Below are 22,612 nucleotides of genomic sequence, written 5' to 3'. Positions count from 1 at the left end.
TAATATTAGAACAAGTGTAGAATTTGTGTAAAAATAAATTAGAATTATCTGCTTTTGAAACTTATGAGCTGATAACTATCAAGAAATTTATTTTAAGGGACAGCAGCGTAAACAATCATAAAGCCATGGGCTTAAAGGGAACTTTGTAAATTCTTTCACTCTGTAAACATTCAATGGACTTCCATGAGAGAAATCTACAGAATATTTATTAATTGGACCATCCTTTAAAATGCTATGCAGCTGTAATTGAATGTTAGTGAAAAAACCTCACAACTGAGCTTTGACAAAAAATCCTGGATATAAAGCAAGATATGTTAGCATTTTGGTAAAGCTGAAGCTAATCATGAGAATGGAAGAGGGGCAGCCACCATTGTCTTTGTTAGTATGTGAAAGTAAGCACCATTGAAATCCAATGTCACGAACCAACTTCCCAAATGAAGTAGTTGAACCATGCTTACTGTTACGATTGTGCATAATTTCTTAATGCTGATTTAAAAAAAAGTTGGGATCATACAGAAGAGGCACAATCTCAGACTAAGCAAAATGAGAACAAGCATTCTTTTTTTACATAGAAGATGTGGTATTGGTTTTATATCTCTTTTGCAAATGAGTAAGCTACTTTTGGATGAGAGTAACAGGTAGCACACTAGGCACTTGAGGGGGATTAATGTCAAGCTGCATAACATAGACTTTTGTGATGAAAAAATGTGATACATTCCATTAGTCCAACATGATCTGCCAAACTAGTTGGTAAAAACAGTATGTCTACAAGCTGCATAGTATAGTTTGGAACTAACGTCTGCAAATCATTTGCATTGAAATGGTTAATACCATTTCTGTATTTCCAAGAAACACTTTTGAAAATATTTTGCCACCGTATGGAATTCAGAGTAAAACTTGTAATTGCATTTTGAGAAGGAGATCTGATCCCATCCTTGATAATACAGTACAAGTTCGAGAGATGCCGAAGAGCTAAAGCATGGAGTATTTTTCTCATATGGTTAAATTAGCTCAAATACGATTGATTTTGAAGACAAAGTTCTCTACATGGGATTTCACCTTTGAAGTTCTGAGGATCTCACAAGCCTCCCTAGGGAAATAGCACTTGTCACAGATTTTGCTGTGTAGTTCACATTAGGCCACAAAATGTTGCTCTGTTGCTTTGGTAGTTCTTCTGTCTCAGTACATGCTGAAAAATTCCCCAAAGGGGGAAAAATATAGTTGCCCACAGAAGCATGGAAGTTGGTAATTCTGAAGTCCAAAGTTGCTGTGAAGTAAAAACTGTGACCAAAACCATCATGTTTATGGCTTTTCTTACTGGTAGGAGATACCTTTATGATAAAATAGGGTGATGTGTATTTGAAAAGTGCATTTCTTCTCCTGAACCCTGTAGATTTTCTCCAGTCTTTTAAAAGTTGGAAGAATGGATGAGAATTTAGGGAATAAAGTTCCTTAGCATCATACAGTATTGTAATAATATAACTGAAGGTACTGGAAGAGTCATTTTGAATAGCAAAACACTGGATTCTCTATTAACAGACTTAAGATGTCTAGCTCTAAAGTCTGCTCTGCACAAAGGCTATAGGTAAAATGGGAGTGAGGGTGATGGCAGCACCTATCATCATTGGATCTGATAAGATGGTAGAAAAGTATACTGATAATGTAAATTCAATTGTATGTATTCAATTCAAGACTGCTGAAGGAGCGGGAGGTGCCAATGGAATATTTCAGGATATAGTACTGAGGTTTAAGTGGTTGCCAAGCTAATAACTGTTCTGGAGATATCGTGGCGATAAATCTCTATCCCAAGAACCTCAATCCTGTATTCAGATACCAGCAAAGTTTTGATACGGCAGAAGTAGGAAACAGGTATCAATATAGAAATAAAGTAATCAAATAATTCTTGCCTATCCAATGAGCCCAATGAAGATGAATTCTTTGGTTTTTTTTTTCCATTTTTGGAAGGATTATAGTCATCTAACTTTTCTCCAGTCTGTAGAATCTTGGATTTTGCCTTCTCAGAACAACAGCCTACTATCAGAGGTAACATAGAATCCAACATCAAAGTTGGTACTAGTGAGATCAGTTTTGGGATTGAGAAAAAATAATAATCAAAGTTGACACTTCGATTGTCATTATTATAGAATTGTGTGAAATGGATGGTAACAGTGCCATCAATGAAACAAGGTTTTGCAAAAGTTGAGCCCAATTTCTTACTGCTCCTTTTCTGAAGGGATAGTTGCCTGAAGAGTTTACTCTGTTATTCAAGGTAAAAAAAATGTAGCCACAGAAAATTAATAATAATAAAAAAGAAATCTTCAGCTAGGGCATTTTTCAGAACATCTTTTTGTATAGGTGCTACCTCATACATGTGGCTCACAAATACCATGAAGTCTACTTACAGGTATCTTCAGTGCTCTTTTCTGATGAGTACATGAAGACAGATCTTTGATAACTTGACAGGAAATATACAATCCTGTTGGTTGCTAGATGTTTGGATGAATTTAAAAGCTTCCAATCATGACATGTTTTTTTGCTGAGATACTTAGTTATTTAAGATGACTTTATTTTTTCATTCTTTTGGCAGATTATAAAATTCAAATCTAGAGAGATGTACTATGGTTCTGTTCTGAAATGAATAAATGAATAAGAAGTGGCCTTAATATAATTCTTGTGTTCATAGGACCCTTTAATTGTAAGGAAGAAATAAATCTATTTTCTTGAAGTTCTATGATCCAACAGATCAGTCACAACTTGTAACTAGTGCATTGGCCAAGTCCAGAAGGCAATCATCCAGATAGGTTTTCTATCAGCAGATTGATGGTTCTTGAGAATTTGGAAGAAACATGGTTAGAATGAGACTTGGTATGAATTCTTAGATATTTGGTAGGCATTATTTTTGCAGCAGGAAAAACTTTTATTTTTGAAAAAGGGGGTTGATCCCCAAGGTCCATAAAGAGCATGAGTAAAATGTGAAATTGCTAGAGTAGATAAAGCTGAAATTTTCAACATTATTTTTTTCATTTGGGAGGGAAGTTCTATCTGGACTCAATTTCAAATCAATGATTGGTTAGACTAGCTAGAGGGACTGTATTGCTTAATTTTCACAGCACAATCTTAGGAGTTTTTCAGAAATTGTAAAAGTGGAGATATGGATATTTGTGGATTAATAAATTATTCATCTTTGATTTATCTTAATTCTTTGGAAGGTTTAAACATGATAATTAGGTAAAATGAAATGGTTGGTTAACTTTGGACCTATGTTCATTTCCTCCTGGCTAGTGAAAAAGCTTTCTTTTTATCCTTGTCACCCTTGTGGTATTCTAAGATTCTGGAAGAAAAAAAAGGAACCAATTGAATCAATCTAAGAGCACCGATTCTTATCTTAGTTTCTTAACAATTGCATGTGTTTTCTTGCAGCAAAATATAGGTCAAATCTCTGAAATGGATAGTATCCAGAGTTGAGTAATCTGAAAGGGCTCATGTGGATGAAAATTTCTGTAAGCCATTCTTCGCTGGTCTGGGATGAAACCAAAGATGCCATCTTTTATTTTGTTTTTATATTGGCAGAAACTCCAAATTCTACTATAGTGTTTTTATGTACATCTCAATCTTTTCTCATAGGGGAGATTAGGACTATACCTCACAATAGGAAATTAATGCTGCAACAGAGGTATCAATAATAGGAAATTTGAGCAGTTCTGAAACTTGAGTGGGAAATGCATAGCGTTTATTCACTAATTCAAAGTCTGTTTCTGGTGGCATGGGCCAATCTACTTTTCCAAGGTTATTAAGGTAGTTTGAAGACAATAACTACATACATGGTAAAAAAGAAAATGGCTTAGGGGAAGCAAGTATTCAGGTTCACTGAACAGAAGAGAATTATAGAACACTAATGTATTGGCCAATAAGTTGTGAAAAGTTCAGCTTGGAATAAACAGGTCCCTGTAGAGGGAGGCTAAAGCTTTCCTGAAAGGGCAGCTTACACTTTCAAAATAGAATCCAAACATTTCCAAGAAGCTGCAAGATAGCAAGGAGGAAATACTAATGGATACCTTTTCATCGCCTTTGGAATTTCCCCACTTTTAAAGAGTCTTTCTTTAAACTTTGAGAATAAATTATCAGTCTTAGATGGGAAAGAGATGAAGGAAAGATGAAACAATGTTCTGATAATTCTGAATCCCAATGTGATAAATAGGATGTCTCCTTATGGGGACAGATTCTTTTGATAGTCCAAAAGCACTCATTTGCACCAACCAACCAAATATCATTGAGCCTATGTTTAGAAGCAGCTTGGTGATGTTAAGGAGTGATTTCCATCTCTTAAACCCCCAAACTGCCCTTCAAAATAGGCCTAAAAGTTATCTCTAGTGGGAAGAGGGAGGCGTCATGATAAATCCAAATGAATCGTTGGAGGCCATAACTGGCCCAAAGATTTCCACTCTTGAATTAGGAAGGATCTAGATCTGCCCCTTAGCTCTAATGTCTTGGGTTTCTTCCCTGGATAACTGAGTTGGAGCAAATGGGAGATTTATTACTCACCCCCACCTCAGACATCCACCCAGAAGGTCTTGGAGCCAAAATGGAAAGCTGCCCTGAGGGATGGAATGTTGGCCCTCTTCCAAGCTGATGCCCTCAGAAGCCTCCATTCGTTGAGTTCGAAGAAGTGGGCTCGGTGACTGTGTCCCCGCCCTGCCCTGTAGAAAAGTGGAGGGCAACGGGATGGAACTCAGCACTTAGGAATGGAAGAGATTGCATCTTGTGGGTCTTTGGTGGTTATGGAACCTAATGGCTGGTACAAGTGCTGTGGTCTCTAGTGATACTGAGAAATGCCAGGAATACACAGATATACCTTCTGGTTCCTGGTTCCCTGTTTCTAGGCTGGTGGTAGATTAGCAAGAGTGCAGAAAATATACCACCCAATCTCATTGCCTTCTCACTTGCCCCACCTTTTAGCCAGGCAAGTAGTTATAGGAGGTGGAAAGGGGAAAGGAGATGCTGGGTAGGCATAAAGAAAAATAAAAAACAACATTTTCTAAATATGATATATACTGAATGGACTATTAAAGAATTCTGTCAGACCAAACACTTTACTCTCTAGGCATGACCACAGGTAGAGGAAAATGTACTTGTGAACCCTATTAGCTCCAGGAAGTTGTGTCATCCTGAGGTGGATGATGCCCTCTATACAGTAGTGGGATTCAAATAATTTAATAACCGGTTCTCTGCCCTAATGGTTTCTTCCAATAACCAGTTCACCAAACTGTTCAGAAAGTTAACAACTGGTTCTCCCAAAGTGGTGCAAACTGGCTGAATCCCACCACTGCCTCTATAGGACACATGGGAAGAGTAATAATCTTTTATTTCGTAACTTAATCCAATCATAGGAAAATGAATCTACCAAGAAGCGGAAAGATTTGGCATGTTTAATTCAATAGCAAGAGGCAAATGTAAAAAGATAGTTTTACATTTCAACTATGGCTCCGCGTAGTAATTCAGAAATGTAGAAACCATATGGGAGATATGCAATTGCATCTGAAGGACTGTATAACTATTAGCAACCAAATGGTCCTAGCATAATTGGACAGAATAATTTTTCCTGCATGACTCCTTCCTTAATAAAACAACTGGACAAGACAACAATTTTGCCCCCCACCCTCAACTCTCAGATTATGTCAGAAACTTTTAAGTGTAGGGATTGACACAATAATTCACTTTTTATTACTACTTGAATGAGAATCCTTGGATACATAGACCAACATTAAGAACTGCTACAGTTCATCTGAAGAACCTCATTCACAGATTTTGACTCTACTTAAGTATCATTTTGAAGCATTTCATAATTTCCTTAGTGTTCTTGCTTGAATTCATGTGATCTCCTGTGTCATACAGTGGCATTTTTGATACATAATTTTTATAGTCTTGGATTGAACTGTACCTCAATCAACTCATTGTAACTCCGGCTAACAAAGGTAGAAAAAAGCCCTTTCCATTCAAGTGAGAGTGAACATTTCAATAGCTAGGCCATGAATCAGTAACAGAAATCCAATGGATGAGGTGAAGGAAAGATCTTTCTCTCTGTCTCATTCACACAAATGGGAAATGTCACAAGAACTCTGGTTGCTGAATTGGGAATTGGGAGAGAAAAAAGACACACTTTGGATCAGTTACTGAATTGTGCATAGGGTTAGACTATGGAAATACTGAGGGACAGAAGGAAAAAATTCTGACAGAACCGTATTGACAGAGGAAGAGGCATGAAAGCAGAGAAAAGGGGGCAGAAAAAGGAATATTTGCTTCTTGTTAACAGTGAGCACCTTCTCATAAGGTTATGTTCTTGTAGACAGAAAATTTCTCAGGTCAAGCAAATTAATACCTGAAATTCATCTGACATGGTACCAATTTCCTTGTTAATCCTCAATTATACATCGATGAACTAACAAGGAGAGTGCATGGGAGGTTCTACAGATGTGTGGACATAAGTTTCCAGGATTCTAAAGGTGATGCTAGTTGCAGAATTTTGCAGATTGTCCAAACATCAGGAGATTGCCAAGTTTGGGGAAGTTGTTCTAAGTGAGGGTTTGAAGGAATATTGTTGTACATAATTTTTCAAAATTTTATTGTCCTTTTGTCCCTAGTGTTCTTTCTTACATTATTGTTTATCTCTTCAATTGTATAGCCAGCTTGTGCCATCTGGATACTTGAAGTGATTTTTGCCTAGTTTATTGTTCTAGTGTTGTGTAGAGAAAAGTAGAGAAAAATTACTCACGTAAGTCTTTTTACTATGGAACTTGAAGATAAAAACATGCAAAGTGGCTTGGATTCTAACTGCATATTGATTAAAGACACTTCAATGTTAAATGTTCAGAATAGGCATTTATTAAACATGCCAGGGTCAAACTGGACGGATTGTTCATATTTTTAACTTTAAATTATTTTTAACATAATTCTGTATGTATTGCTGGGGAGGGGCATAATAGCAACTTTTCTTCTAATGCAAATGGCAAGTGTGGGAGGTTAATCCTGACTGGAATTATGCCATATATATACCCTGGTTTTGAAATGACATAGCCTGAAAGCACTACTTTCATCTAATCGTATCCTGCAATTGAGACAGATTGTTATTTATTTTTAGCTACTCTAGTTTTACAGTAAAATTTTTCCTTTTCTCCTGACACCATCATTTTATTGAACTAGCATGCTTTTAACAAGCCTGTAATCCTTTGCTTAAGGGTGGAGTCTGGGAGACCAAACGAAGCTGAGCATTTACTGGCCGGATACCCTTCTTGACATCTATGTAGGGTTCGCAGCAGATGTCTTCTCTTTGCACCCTGGTAGAGAAACATCTGCTGCTACCAAGGATTGAACTCTCAATCTTCTGAGTGGGAGGTGGGTATCTTCACCTCTAGGCCACTGCACTGCTTGGGCCATGAACTGGCATAATCCTCCCTTCTGGGTAATTTTGTCATAGGCTGCAGGATAATCTGGTTCATTCAACTGAGCTATCCACTATGTTTCTGGTTATTTTCTTGCTTGGAGAACTGTATCAGACAAAACAGAAGCTGAGCAGCAGGGAAGTGAGGAGTACTGCATTGAGAAATGGAAAGAAATAGCAATAGCAATAGGACTTAGACTTATATACCGTTTCATAGTGCTTTACAGCTCTAAACGGTTTACAGAATTAGCATATTGCACCCAACAATCTGAGTCCTCATTTTACCAACCTCGGAAGGATGGAAGGCTGAGTCAACCTTAAGAAATATAGATTTCTCCTGCTGCTTCAGAATACAACCTTCCTGAAAGCTATTCATATGAAATGTATTAATATTTACTTATCAGGTGTTTGTTTAAAGGAGAATCTGGAAGAGGCAGCTTATTACTTGACAAATCACCAGTTAAGGGGACCAGCTTTGTCAGAGACCAGTCAGGTAAAATCTGGCTTCTCCCTGTGTCTGCTTCTTCTGCAATTGCAGCTCTGGAAGATAAAGAACTGACTATCCATTTCGATCATTTAGCCTGAAAAACAGGTGAAAGGAGCTACAATGTCTACACAAGACATGTCACCCTTTTTTTTTTGTTTTACATTGAAATGACAGTTTAGCAGTCTTTCAGAAGTGTGCTAAACTCAAAGTTAAAACAGCTGACAGACTAGTGGTAATTGCAAAACAACATGGGAAACTCTCCTACTACACTGAGGACATACTCTGCTAGTGAGAAGTTCCCTTGAAGATGGGCTCCACCACAACCCCCAAAGCTCAGACGACAAAACCTCTGGTCCTGGTGACCGACCCAAATTGGATCCTGCAATTTTATCCTGGGACACATATATTCACCTTCATTTATGAGCAACTACTCCCCACTGTCAGCTGTTATCTCAACTATTTTTAACTGCAAAGAGTACTAAACCCATTGCCATATTTATCAATCTTTCACTGCACCCATGTCTAGCAGTAAATTTGTTTAATTTAAAAATAGCCTCCCCAGCACCTGATCTGTTAGCTGTTTCCTGACAAGCTTTTTTCTACTCCTATTTGTTCCAGTTTTTCAATCTAGGCTAAGGAAAGGTTTGGAACAGTCTGTCCTTTCTCCATCTTCAGTAAGCAGCTGATCTCAGACAGAGGGTTGCCCAGGCACTGCACTAAAGTAATAAAGCCACATTTTGGCAAAAAACTAAAATAGTGGCTAGCTAACTATCAAAATTCTTCCCCTTCCCCTGGTTCATTGGGAATAGTTGTTTTTCCAGCCAGCAAGTTGTTTTTCTTAAATTGGTCTCTTGTCATTCTTACAGTAAGGAAAGAGCCGCTCACCAATTTTTTTACTGAAGCAGAATAAGGCTTGGCAGTTAATGCAGGAAATTAATGTCTGCATACTTTTCTGTTTAGTTCAAGAGCTATGGCATTTCACATTCCCACCAGCCATGAGGAAATAAACAATTAAAATATTTAGTTTTATCACCTGACAGGAAACAATCAATAAGGAGAATCACCTTCTTGCTCCTTTATTTGCATTTTCTTGCTGTTTTTAAACATAGTGAAGATTAAAAATCATGAAAAATCATGATGTATATTGGGCTATGCTAGGTGCCTTGGAGACGCAATTGAATTTTTCACTCCTAATTGGAATATGCATCAATACTTACTAAAGTCTAATGGGTTTGTATGGGTGGGGCTGGTTGGGAAACAAATCTATTCTGATATTGATCCAAATTAGTTTCAGATCTGCTACAGAATTTGTCCAGAGGACTTTCCTGAACTTTCTCTGAACTTTAAGAAAGTAAATCCAGACTCAGTTTCTGGATCCAATTCAAATCTTTCAGTCTTAATGTAAGACAAATATATTATCAGTGTACTGTAGAGCATAGCGTACCAAGCACCTAATTTTGCTTTTGTCCTACTTATGTGGCCTTCTCTGCCACCATATAATTAATGTACTGTACTGGGAATGGGTTGTAACTAATGCTGTGGCATTTATTTAGATAGAAATAAAATCTAAATATTGTTGCATATATGTTCTGCATTCAGAGAAGATGGGAATTACAGAAGCATAATTTTACGTGGGGGAACCTGATATAGATTAGTGTAAAGTTTTATTTATAGGTTACAAATGGTTGGTTTTCATATGGGTATGTTCTATGAAGATATGTCACCGGATGAATATTTACCTTCAAAATTTCTTATTTGGACATCAAAGGTACTTTAGGTTATTTGGCGTGTTCTAAGGGAATGATAAACAATTTCTGCTAGATGGCACTGAATGAATGAATTATTTGAGTAGAAGCATGCACCTCAGATTTGGTTTTTTTTTTTTACCCACCCCTTATTTATTGGCCATAATGGAGTCTCTGAAACATGAAACACTAACAGAACTGAATGTCATTGTTCAAGAAACTGGAATGAAGAAGGGGAAGAAATTACAAAAATTATAGGGTTGTTTCTGCTCAATCAAAATAATTAAAAATGAAGCTGACTTGAAATATTTATTGTTTCGTTTAAAAAATAATAATATACACACAGACACATATATATATTCTACCTTATAAGCAACACGGGCAGGGCATTTCTTCCCTAACCCCAGGGGTGGAGACATATGTCTCAGCATCTCATACATGTCCATGAAAGTCATCCGGCCCCTGGGAGCAAAAAAAAATAATAATAGCCAATAATAACCAATAATAATTTAAAAAAAGGAAAATTCATGGAAAAATAGAGAGAAAGAATTACAAAAAAAAAAATTAAAAAATCAATTAGAAAAGAGAAAAAAAGATAAAAATGAAAAGATTACTGTGCTGCTGGTTGGCAAGGAGTATAAATATGCTTGATCTTCATGGATGATTTTTAGTAGAAAAATTGTTTGTAATCAAATTGCGGTCCACCAAATATTGGACTACACGTTCAAAGTTTGTGTCCTTGTCACAAGAGTTCAGATTTCACTTAAGCATGTGTCATCATCTGCCTTGCTCACTATGAGGTTAATGCAGATCACAATCCTTATGTTCTTAGCAGATCAAAAAGTACAGTGTCAGGTTTTCTTAGAAAAAGAGAAGGAGAAAGAGAGAGAGATAAGAAAGCCCCTTTTTGCCAATATAGGAGAAGGGAAAACTACAGGAAGAAAAGGTGTTGGAGGAAAAAAAGGCTGGAAAGAATTGGGGAGAGAGAGAGGGGGGGAGGGAGAAATGGTCAAGTGTTGATGGAGTCTCTGTCCCCCCCAGATGGAAGTATTAGTATGCAGAAAGTGGCAGTGGTGGGTACAGAGAGACTCATAAATCCTTCCAGGCCTAGCTCCAGCTAACAGCAAGCAAAGATGGTTCAAGGTAATTGATATGCTCCATGCGTTACTGGTCTGGGTGGCAGCATCATTTCACGCATTCTGTTGGCTAATTACATTACTAAATTACTTTTGAAAGTGCAATATATAGATAGGTATGTGTACAGATATATATATGCACACGCATATATATATATATATATAAGATATATATTAAAAAAATAAACCATAAGCAACATTCATTCCGTTGATGCTAGCAGGTTTTAGTGTAAGTCAAACCTTGCAAGCAACCCTATGAGGGCATTTCTTGCCTAAGCCCAGGGGGGGAGATATTACACGTAATAAACTGTACATATCCTTATAATGAATTCGGCCACTGCAAGAAGAATACACGGGGGTTAGTGCAGACGCTACAGGGCAAAATAACACATACACTTGTTATGTACACACAGAACATAGCAGAACTAATGGCTAGAGACCTTCACTTCAGTCAAGTAATACCATTTCCCTCTGTTTATACGAAGAAGCTGAACTTTCCCATTGGCTGCAGTAGGAAGAAAGGGGCTTCTTAGAGCCATAGCACATCAGTTTTTTTTTAACTGATGCTTCCCATCAACTTTGTGAGAAGGGAAGGGAGCCAATATATAAATTATAATAGGAATGGGCAATCTGTGGCCCTCCAGATGTTGGCCAGTAACTTCCATAATCCTTTACTATGGCCATGCAAGCTAGGGCTTATGGACTCTGGACTTCAAGGACAGCTGGAGGGTGACATGTTGGCCCTCTTTGGATTTCATTCATATATTAAATAGCTGAGAAGTAATAGAAGTCTTAGACAATAAGAGGTAATCTAGGTGAAATTTATATCAAATCAGAACTTATCAGAATTTTCTGATTCTTGGGTACCAATTTACTTATCTTTTATGGAACACAGCTGTCTTTTCAAAATTCAAAATGAACATGTTAAAATCAATCACCATCGCCAAGGGCTTTTATTTCAATATTTTATTTTTTTCACTGGTTTTATTAATAACTATAGGGTGACTTGTATTCAGATGGAGGAGAACTAGATTTTCAGATAATAAATAATATACAGATAATGCTAGGTGGGTCTTCTGTTAGCTGCCAATTATTACAACTTTATTAACCATGCCTACTTATAGCAACCTGGTGGCTAGCTCCTCTCCAGCAAACCATAGACAAATTTACAAGAGCAATTGCACAATAGAAGGGAAGGCCAGGCCCTGTCAGATAAACATACATACACATATACACAAAATCATTTTTATAGATTGAAATAAGAGTGTGTCATCTCTTGCTAACAGAGCTACTAAGCATCCTTCCTTGACTGATCAACAGTATGTAGTATCTTTGAGTTTTCAGCCGGATGCAAAACTAGTAGCTCAACAATTTTATTTGGTTTACATGTTATAAAGTGGGCAGAAAAATTAAACATAGCCAGCAATGGGGATTTAATTCAGGCTAAGTCTTTGGCTCAAATGTTGCTAGCATGGTAACCAGTTGTCCTATGGAAAGACTATTAAGCCCACAATTCAAATTAAAGGAATGGCATGGGTATGTCCCTGGCCACAAAGGGACATATATCATGTTCTTTTGAACATTATGGGTTAACATGAAGGTGTGTGTGTGTGGATTTGACAGAATCCAGCTGCAAAAACCTAAAATTAAAAAAGGAAACGTTAAACAGTGATTAACTCCCACATCTGTTTCTTTCAGTAGGTTATTTATAGTAAGACCCAGAGAAATTAGCCAACAGGAATGGAAATGGGAATGGCAGAAGGGCAGGGCTACAGCTCCATGGTGATTGGAACTCTGCTAGAATGCGTGACTCACAGTGGAGCGCATGCAAACAGAGGCAGTAGCTCCACTTCTGTCTCAGTTAATATCTTTCTCTCAAAACACAGTAATCAATGCTGGTAACCTATCAAGACCTACCCTAGTTCAACTCTGCTACAATGAGCCACGATAAAATTCTAGCCTTCCTTGTGAACAGAATTCTGTTCTTCTTTTCACCTCTTTGCTCGGTTGGTCTGCCTTCCATTTTGGAATGAGAGTCCAAAAGCTTCTACCAGCCAAAAGCCCCTCCTGTGTAAAGGTTATAAAACAATCTTAACTGGACTGGCTTTTGCTTCTTTACTATTTTTAACTGTAGCTCTCACTTTTAGCTCCCACTTTTCTAATGGAATTGAGACATTGGGTTCCTGCCTTTCTGTTCACATTGAACCTCTCCCTGCTTTGGTTCTCCTTGTTAAGGAGTCTATCCCAAATCATGAATCAATCAAACCCACGTCCTTAAACACTTGCTTCAGATGGACTTTGGGTCTGGGTTTCATACTGGAAGCGGTAAGATAGATGTGTCCTTACCAGGCAGCAGGGTCATACTCAGCCCACACACGAACATACTCATCCAGATGGTGGGGCCCCAAAATGGAGGAGTCACGGGTCAGATATTCAAAATTATCCATGATGACAGCCACGAAAAGGTTCAACATCTGCAACATCAAAATTGTAGTGAAAAATAAAAATACAAAATAACCAGAAATTCCAGGGGAAAAAGATGCTTCACATTAAGGCATGGCAAGAATTTAAAAACCTGCTCAAGCATCTAACGAGAAGAGACAACATAGTATTAAACAAAATGTTTTACACCCTTTCTTACACACAAGGTTACACATTTTTAGATAGACAGGTATAAACAGTCTTAGATAAAAGCAAGAAAAAATACTCAGAAAGGACAAAGGTGGATATGGATTGCTGGTAGAATTTTAGGCCAATCACAGGTAAAACAAAATAGAATACACTTTCTTGGAAGAGAACACAATGTGGAATCAAGTACAGAATCACTGCACACTTAAGTACGTCACCAAAAATAAGTTCTTAATTTGTACAAAGATAGTAAGTTAGACCATGTTGCTCCAGATGCTCACAAAGCCTCTCCTATTAGTTCCTGGAATAAAATAAGGAGACAGAAGGAACTAATACCAAAGGGATCTTCCAAATTGGGCTTAACAACCATAAAGAGAAACTAGGCAGTTGCCTGAGGTGTAAAATTTTTCCGGAGACTTGTCTCAATTATGTAAATGTTTTAGAAATAGAGGCATTGCTTCAGATGCAAGTGGGCAGTCCAAAAGATTATTAATATGGCCAGGGTTGTACAATTTGATGCCCTCCAGATTATTGGGCTATCATTAATCTTTAACCAGTGGAGATAATGGTAGCTGGGAAAGTGTCACTAAAATTAACACCTTTTCAGGTATAACTCATTAGTTTCCCTTTGCATTTAAAAGCTGAGGAAGTGATTAACTGGTAAACATCAGAAATGGGGAAAAAAAGAAAAATGTGACTAGTATGGTATCTTAAACATGTTGACTTTTCTGGTACTTGTTTTCTCTCTGCAGTTTTTAAAAATTTGAGTGCTATTGTTGAATTGACACCACATTTATTCCGCTTAGCATCAGGAATGGAAAGCCACAACTCAATAAAAAATATGTTTGTCATGCTAGTTTTCCATACCGGGTTTCCATATTTTATCATAGAGAACATGCATTTTTTCACTTCTCATGTTTGCAACAGCAAAAACATTCCACTTTCTTTGAGATCATATAATGTGGGGAGAAGAGGAAAATATGTTCCTTCGTACACTCTGAATTTTTACAGTACTACTTGGAACGTATTCCTTGCCACCTATGATATTTAAAATGTTTTTGAAAACATCTGTTTGCTTTGCAGTAACCAACATATAGAACAGGCATTCCCAAACTATGGGCCGTAGCTCACTAGTGAGCCATGAAGGCTTTGCAACTGAAATAGCCGGCAAGCACATGCCCGCACACATTCTCATCTGCATGAACAGCGGGCGAGCAAGTGCATGTGCACACTGCTGATGGAAATGGAGCTGCGCGCATTTGCCACTCCATCCCCCCCCCCCGGTCACAAGGCCAGAAATGTTGGGGAACTCTGATATAGAAGATTTACCCTTCCCTCCCTCCCTTATTTCTTTTAATTGTATATTGATAATAATTTGAAATATGTGACTTTTAAAAACTATTATGAAACATAATGTTGGATAAAGACTGTCCTACAACTGTTTGTTAAATCATTTTTGAAATGCTATCTTAGAAGGATAGTGTACTGACATTTTAACCTGTAATATTCATAGTCACATATACCCCAAATACATGCCGTATCTACCTATTTAGTACTCTATTTAGTACTCTGTGTATCCTTTACTCACCAGGAAAGAACACAGGAAAATGAAGGAAACAAAATAGAAGTATGCAAACTCATTGCCACACTGATATCCTTTGAGATCTGCTTTTTCATCACAGAGTTTTCCACTTAGACAAGAGAGCATGATCTCATGCCAAGCCTCACCTGTGGCACTTCTGGGAAAGGGAGATGAAATAAGAACAGATAGTGAGCACTGGAAACTCAGCATTGAGGGAGCAGTCATATCACCATCTGAGGACAAGCGTGATACTAGTAATCAGAAGTCAGAAACTTGTGGGCTCAGACAGTATTAAATGATTGCTAGAACAGAATGCAAGCTATGTTAATTACAAAATTAACATTGACTATAAGGGGTGAATTGTGATAATAAAGTAATTGTTTTGTCTTTTACAGAACTAAGTCAGTTACTTTTTTTATAGAACTAAGAAATGATTCACATTACATGGTCTATTGAGCTACCAGTACAGTGTACAATTAATTTAGGTAAGCTTTATGTAGCAGAATAAATTAATTTTTGCATTAAATGTAGGCTTGATAAGCCTAAGAACTTATGAGGGCTCTTGGCATCATAGCACTTTAACATGGTTTCCCTAGTGAAGAACTATTGCTGAGCCTCACCTAAAAAGAAGCATCAAAGCTTGAAAGAATGTGCGAAAATTATTGTGCTCAGTGATGGCAGGCAAGTCATCCTCAGACATATCCTCATCATGTTTAATGCTAATATTGCCAAAAACCTGAAGAAACAAAGGTATACACAGATTAAAAAACTTCCAATTATCAAATGCAATTGAACACTTTGGGAAAAGTAGGCATCATTGTCTTATAGAAAAATTAGTGCTTGAATACTGATAAAAGCCCGGAGTGCTCCTTCAGCAAGAGTTTGCAATGAGCTATGGAAAATCAGCAACCAAGTTATTGTTCCAAGGGAAACACTTTATGGGTTTTTGCCAGCTGCAATAGAGCCAGAATGGCTTCTTTTGCCATTGACTAAAAGTAGTAGTGGAGGAATACCTACCTGTTTGAACTCCAGGTGTTTCTTGGGACGAGTTCACTGATTCAAAGGAAAGGATAAAAACAGATTTCTCAAGTAGAAAGAATGAGGGTAATCCTACCCTTTGAACTTTCCCTATGTAGGAAACTCTGGCAGATGTTTCCTACAGAGGTTCTCTTTCAGTCCTTCCCAGAGGTGGATTGCTCCCAGTTTGGACGAACCAGTAGTTGCGGTGGTGGGAGTTTCCGCCTGCCCCAGGACACTTCTGCGCATGCGCAGAAGCATTACGCACATAAGCGTGTCTGTGAGCATGAGCAAACCAATAGTAAACTGGTTAACAATCCACTACTGGTCCTTCCCATCCTTCCTCCCTAATAGAAAAGGATTGGAGCTAGTTCTAAATCCGGAGCCATGCTAGTCCAAAGATAGTCCAATGAAACCCTGAAATCATATGATTAGGTGTTCTGTCCCGTGATTCTAATGAATATGCAGACACAGGCTTGGCTGTCTGCCACAACTAATTACAGAGATAAAACCACCCCTTGGCTAGGAGCCTAGCACGCTATCTTCAAGAAACCAAGATTAGACTTACGGAATGCTTTCTCAACGGCTAGTAAAATGGACTGTTGTTTCCTGCAAAGATTCCCCTCCCGTCGCTTCACCTATAAACTCTTTGGGAGAGGCCACAACCTTAGCCAGCTGTCCCTATTTCCTTCTATGACGTCTTCTCCATAGCTGCTCCCTTCTCTCAGCCCTACGCACCCGTACATCAGGGACAACCTCCCTCTGTTCCTCCTCACTGCTCCCTGACTCAGATGCCACCTGGTGGCCAACAGGCCTCTCTAGTTCCTGCTCTGACTCCAAACACCCTCCAGAGTCTTCCTCATCTTCCAGAGCAGTCCCATAATGGTCTGAGCTGTCAGAGTCCACCAACAGCTCACTGCTGGGCCACAACAATTAGGCTAAAAGTTTTAGGCTAAATGTGGAATCAGGCTATTTCATACCGCTATTTAAACATTGCTTTAAAATGTGAAAGATACTACATTAAGCATCTTCAGACTGTACTAGAATATATGGAGCAAGCACTAACATGCTGCAAAGGAGATGATTGTAGCTATAATGTCATTGATTAATAATGTCACAAAATTATGGGTTTGTCAAAAATGGATTATGCCAGACAAACCTTACTGCATTCTTTCACAAAGTGACTAAATGAGTGGACCAGCAAAATGCTTGGACGTTGTATATTTTCACATAGTATACTTTCTTTAGTAAGTCATTTGACAAAGTAGACCACTACCTACTTCTTGGTAAGAGAGAAAAATGTGGGATAGACACCACCACCACCATATGGATTCATAACTGGCTGACAAACTACACTCAACATGGAACTACATCTCCATGGAGGGAAGCATGCAGTGGGATACCCCAAGGCTCTGTCTTAGGCCCAGATGACATCAAGTTTTGGGGAATAGCCAACACTTCAGAAGCACTTAAGATCCAGAAAGATCTTGACAGACTTAAACACTGGGCCATAACCATCAAAATGCAATTCAGTAGTGAGAAAAATAAAGTTTTACACTTAGGCAAGAAAAACTTAGTACAGAATAGGCAGTATGTAGCTCAAAAGCAGTAATTGTGAGAGGGCTCCAGGAGACCTAATGGACAACCGCTTCCCAAAAAGCAAATGTAGTCCTAGGCTGCATTAAGAGAAGGATAGTATCAAGGTCAGATGAAGGGTTAGCACCGCTTTATATAGTTTTGGTAAGACCATACTTGGAATGCTGCATTCAGTTTTGGTCACCATGAAACAAAAAGATACTGGGACTCTAGAAAAAATATAGAGTAGAGCAATAAAGATGAACAGAGGGCTGGAGGCTAAATCATATGATGAACGGTTGCGGGAACTCGGTATGTCTAGTCTAATCAAGAGAATGGCTAGGGGTGATGTGATAGTAGCCTTCCGGTATTTGAGGGGCTGTTACAGAGAAATGGGGGTCAATCATTTTCCAAAGCACCTGAGGGCAGCACAAGAAGTAAGTGATGGAAACCTATTAAGGAGAGATTCAACTTATAATTAAGGAGAAATTTCCGGACAGTGAGAATAATTAACCAGTTGACTAGAAGACTGCTAAAGTCCCTTCCAAGTCTGTATTCTTCAGGGTTTTCCACACTTGCCCAAGGCAGCACAGCCACCCACTGGGTGAGGTCTCTCAAATTCTAAAGGCCTAAAATAAAACCAATAGGGCTACCAACCCCAAACCATCACACTGCTCCTACAGCAAGCATAACAATACTCCACGTGATATAGTGGCTTACCTGCATTCCTATAATGGCGTAGATAAAAAACAGCATTGCAATCAGCAAACACACATATGGAAGGGCCTAGTAGAATGAAATAAAAGCATACTTTTTCTAAATTTATTTTTTTTAAACAATCACACTGGTTTTACTGGGAAATAGCACTTTGCTTCTTACTAACGTTAGTTGTTCCTAAAGGCTCACTGCTGTTTGTTGTTCAATGTGGCAATAACTACCGGTAACTATATTATTCTTTTTACTAATTCCTGTTGCATAGTACTATGACTACAAAAATTATGCTATGACTGCTTTTATGTACAAACACGAACTCTTAGAAAAATATTCATGAGATATAATTCCACTGGCACCATAGTGAAAATCACGTTTCAAAGTTACAGTTAATAGCTAGAGATTGAATAGAAATGAAAGAGGCAGAGCTATAAAGATGCTAGGTCTGATTCCTTAGCTTTTACATCTTTGCATTTTTTATTCTCTGCCCCAAACACTTTAAATGAGCAATTCAGTACCTTTGATCATTACCTTAAAAGATTGGACAAAGGTCCAGAGCAGAATGCGGATGGTATAGCCTTGTCGGAGCAACTTAATGAGACGGGCAGCTCGAAACAGCCTAAGAAAACTCAGGTTGATGAAGTTGTTCTGGGGAGACGAAGGAAAAATACACAAGCAAGATCAGAATGGCGTGCAGAAACTAAAGATCCAGGAACTGGTTAAGAAAACAAATTCAAACCAACACTGCACTGGTTAGTAAAATTAATAAGGGTAATTAAATAGCAAAGAAAGGAAGAGAGTAATCCATAGGTTAGTTATTAACATTGTGGTTGATTCTGATTGGGTATTTTTATAGTTTTAAATCTTATTTTACCAGATTTTTTTAGCAACTAAAGATCCTCGGACCAAAGTGAAATATAAAGGAAAGGAATAGAAAAGAGGCTCATCTCCAACCCCAAATAATCTAACTGGAAAATCAGTGATAGCTCATCAATACAAGTATGTATCTTACGAAATTATCCATGACCAAATGCTGTGATTTCTATTTTTTAAAAAATACAAGTAATTAGAGTTTTACCATGTGGCTTCAAGTTACATGTGTTTAGAATATATAAAGCTGGAGAAAAACAAAAGCAAGACAAGTCCTGAGAAAGAAACACTTGAGGGAGGAGTGGAGAATTGCAATACATACATACATACATACATGCATACACACACACACACACACACACACACACACACACACACACACACATATATATATATATATATATATATATATATATATATAAAAATCTGGATGTAATCTGGATGTAAAATGTGTCTGTTAGCTAATGAAGAAATAACTATACATTTTTTTGTTTTTTGTTTTGCTTTTGGCAAAGTAGAAAAAAGAATATAAAGCTCTGGGTTTGCATTTTTACATGTTTTATTTGACCCAGAACCACTGAGAGCTGTAAATATTCAAAGAATATGAAAGTTAAGTTCAAGAAGCTATGTTTTAGATCTACTAGAGATGGTTAAATATTTGAATCACATCTTTACTTGATGCATCATGGACCCTTGCTGGCTCACAAATTAATCATATGGGAACTAGTTTTGCTGCATTAGATACAAAGAAATATATAATGTAGCTTCAGTGATTATGATCATGGTTGAAAATCCTGCTGATTCTAGTAGATCAAAAGACTTCTATGATGTTGCCTCATCATGTGATATTGTTGTATGTACCTCTGGGTTTCTATGAAATATACACCTCAAGACTAAATGTAACTTTATAATAGGTGCTTCAGAGCCCATTATTACACAAACAAACTTCCAATAAAACTGTACACACAAAAAAAGACTCAGACACTACATATGTGATGTGGATGTTCAATATATATCTGACTTCGACTTCAAACAAAGATAAAAGAGTTGCCATGCAAGTTACATGGTAGACATTCCAAGACATCTATATTTCAGCTGAAAATCTCTATGAAGGCAAGCTTTACTACTTCTCAAAAATTTACTTGCTACATATTGTGTCTCTGTGTGATTTTCAAGAAGCAACAAGTTATTCCATCTTTAACTCACTGAGGAATAGGATTTTTGCAGTTACGCAAGACGTAAGAATAATATGACAATATATAAAGGGAGTCACACAAATATTAAAACTTCTAGACCAGCATAAATTGGCCTTCATGCGGAAGAAATGAGAGGCAGGCAGAGTAAGTGCCACGCATATTTATTGAGGAAAATGGAGGTTCACTCTGCTCATGAATCTTAAGGCATTCCAGGTTATATGATAGCTACAGTCACTATTCAATAAGAACATTACAATGGACAGGGCATACTCATTCCTTCTAACACTCCCACTGCTAGTTTCACTCACTCTCACACAACATTTTTCCTTATCTCCAAGTTAGTACTGCCAAAATCTGATTTTATATACCTTGAACCTATGGTAGGATGTCAGCTTAAGGGGAAAATACTACATTTAAAACAACAGAGCTGATGACTTAACACTTTCTTTTTATTAGGTGGAGACATGAGAAAAGTGGGACCATGGGCTATAATTTAAAAAAAATTACTTTTAGAAAGCAGCTGACATGCAGACAGCAACAGACAAACTGCATCATAAATCACATCTGAATATTACTATATTACATTATTTCTTCACTGTAGGAATAATTTTAATAATTTTAGTTACACTTGCATTAAATATTAGAAAATTAATTAAATCAATGCTTAGTTTAAAATAAAGTGCCGTGTAACTTGCATGGCACTTAAGAAAACTTGATTGAATTCCTTAGAATATCTCCTCCTTTTAGTGAAATCCACTCCAAGCCCATACTATATCTTCTCCCCTAAGATAGATTCAGAAGCTTAAATAACACTTCATCTGATTCCGGAACTGTGGAGTTTGCATTTCTTGGACTTTGACACATTATGTGCAGCAAGAATATCTCAAATTGCAATTACTAACCCTTACAAGGTATGTACGTTTATGTTAGATTTATAAACTGTTTCACTCCAGAGGGTCTCAGCAAGACACAAATTGATGAATGAGGAAGGCATTAGGTTTTGTCTTGCCACACATTTTGCTTCTAAATGCTGCATTAAGGCATGGGCTCCATGGATATTATGATCTTTCTCAGATATTAGAGTTAACATATCATGTAAGTACAATATTTAAAGCCACCCAGAGGCTTTGATTAGAGCAGCAAGTAAATCTGGTAAAGAAAGAATCAAACAAAGAAGGAATTTGTATGTAGACTTTGTTTTGGACAGGTATCCATTTGGCATACAGCAGACTTGTTAACATTCCTATCTTATGCAGGGAAGAACAGCACACTCTCCAAATCAGATTTATCTAAATACTTAGATAAGTATCTAAGGGATTGGCATCTTTGAAATTTTTATCATAGTGTAGGCTTTTAATTGGTCACTATCCACTTCATCAAAAGTGTGAAAGGCAATTCTAAAAGGCAAGCAAATGCACACAGACGGAACACATATAGATTAGGGATCTTCCTGTCATCAACCGGAGGAAATACTGTTCGATGTCTGGAAAAGCAAAGATGACCCATATGATAATACAATTGCACAGATATGAAAGGAAACAAAGGCAACAAAAATACTCCCCCAATTGGTCATTGTGCTGAGAGTGAAGTCTCCCCTTTGAGAACTTCTAGATTATAAAAGATAGTGGGAAGGTACCTTGGCTCCTTAACAAGAGGAAAGCTGACAACTCCTCAGGAGCTGGAATTAGGCAAGAATTTATCAAAGGTTCAAAGGAAATGTTGCAAACATAATTTGGCAGCACTTCCTTTGGAGCCTAAACTGAGCTAACAGTTAAGTGGTTCAAATTACCCAATCACCACAGTTCTACCCAAAAGTCTTACCTGTTTTGATCAGCTAGGGTAAATAAAAATCATTGTTCTTGTGGTTGACCTATAGTACAAACCAGAGGGGGAACATTTCTGGGAGATCTTTCAAAAGATCAGAAAGACAGAACACAGCACACCTCTGAGTTAGCTGACTGGGACAAGATTTGGCAATATTCTTTAGTTCCAGACATAACAATACATAAACTTTATATGACGGTACTATAAACTATTTTCTCTTTAGCCATATGGCTAGTAGTCCTTATCACAATGTTTTACTCAATAGCCTTTATGTAATGGCTTAGGCATGGCTCAGATACTCCAGTTGGTTTGTCATCAGTATGTGGATGATAGCTAGTTATTTTTGATAGTTATATTGTCAACTGGAAAATGCAAGGCAAGGTGTCCTTTAAGTTATGGGAATGGT

The 22,612-nt window shown here is 37.6% G+C and overlaps 1 protein-coding gene across 1 annotated transcript in view; it reads right to left on the bottom strand.

The window, feature by feature from the left end:
* CACNA1A (calcium voltage-gated channel subunit alpha1 A) overlaps positions 1–22,612 on the bottom strand; it is a 215,999-nt gene that overhangs the window by 41,217 nt on the left and 152,170 nt on the right. Inside the window, exons 31-36 of the mRNA XM_081934727.1 lie at positions 18,848–18,964; positions 18,326–18,391; positions 15,634–15,749; positions 15,020–15,170; positions 13,150–13,277; positions 10,033–10,129 (exon numbers count right to left, since the gene is read on the bottom strand). Of these exons, the coding sequence (XP_081790853.1) occupies positions 10,033–10,129; positions 13,150–13,277; positions 15,020–15,170; positions 15,634–15,749; positions 18,326–18,391; positions 18,848–18,964 (675 nt within the window). The remainder of the gene's footprint in view (positions 1–10,032; positions 10,130–13,149; positions 13,278–15,019; positions 15,171–15,633; positions 15,750–18,325; positions 18,392–18,847; positions 18,965–22,612) is intronic.

The sequence above is a fragment of the Natrix helvetica genome (assembly GCF_964273705.1).
Source record: "Natrix helvetica genome assembly, chromosome: 1".
NCBI classification, from domain to species: domain Eukaryota; kingdom Metazoa; phylum Chordata; class Lepidosauria; order Squamata; family Natricidae; genus Natrix; species Natrix helvetica.
Note: the sequence above shows the minus strand (reverse complement) of the source record. Positions and strands in the feature narration are given on the sequence as shown.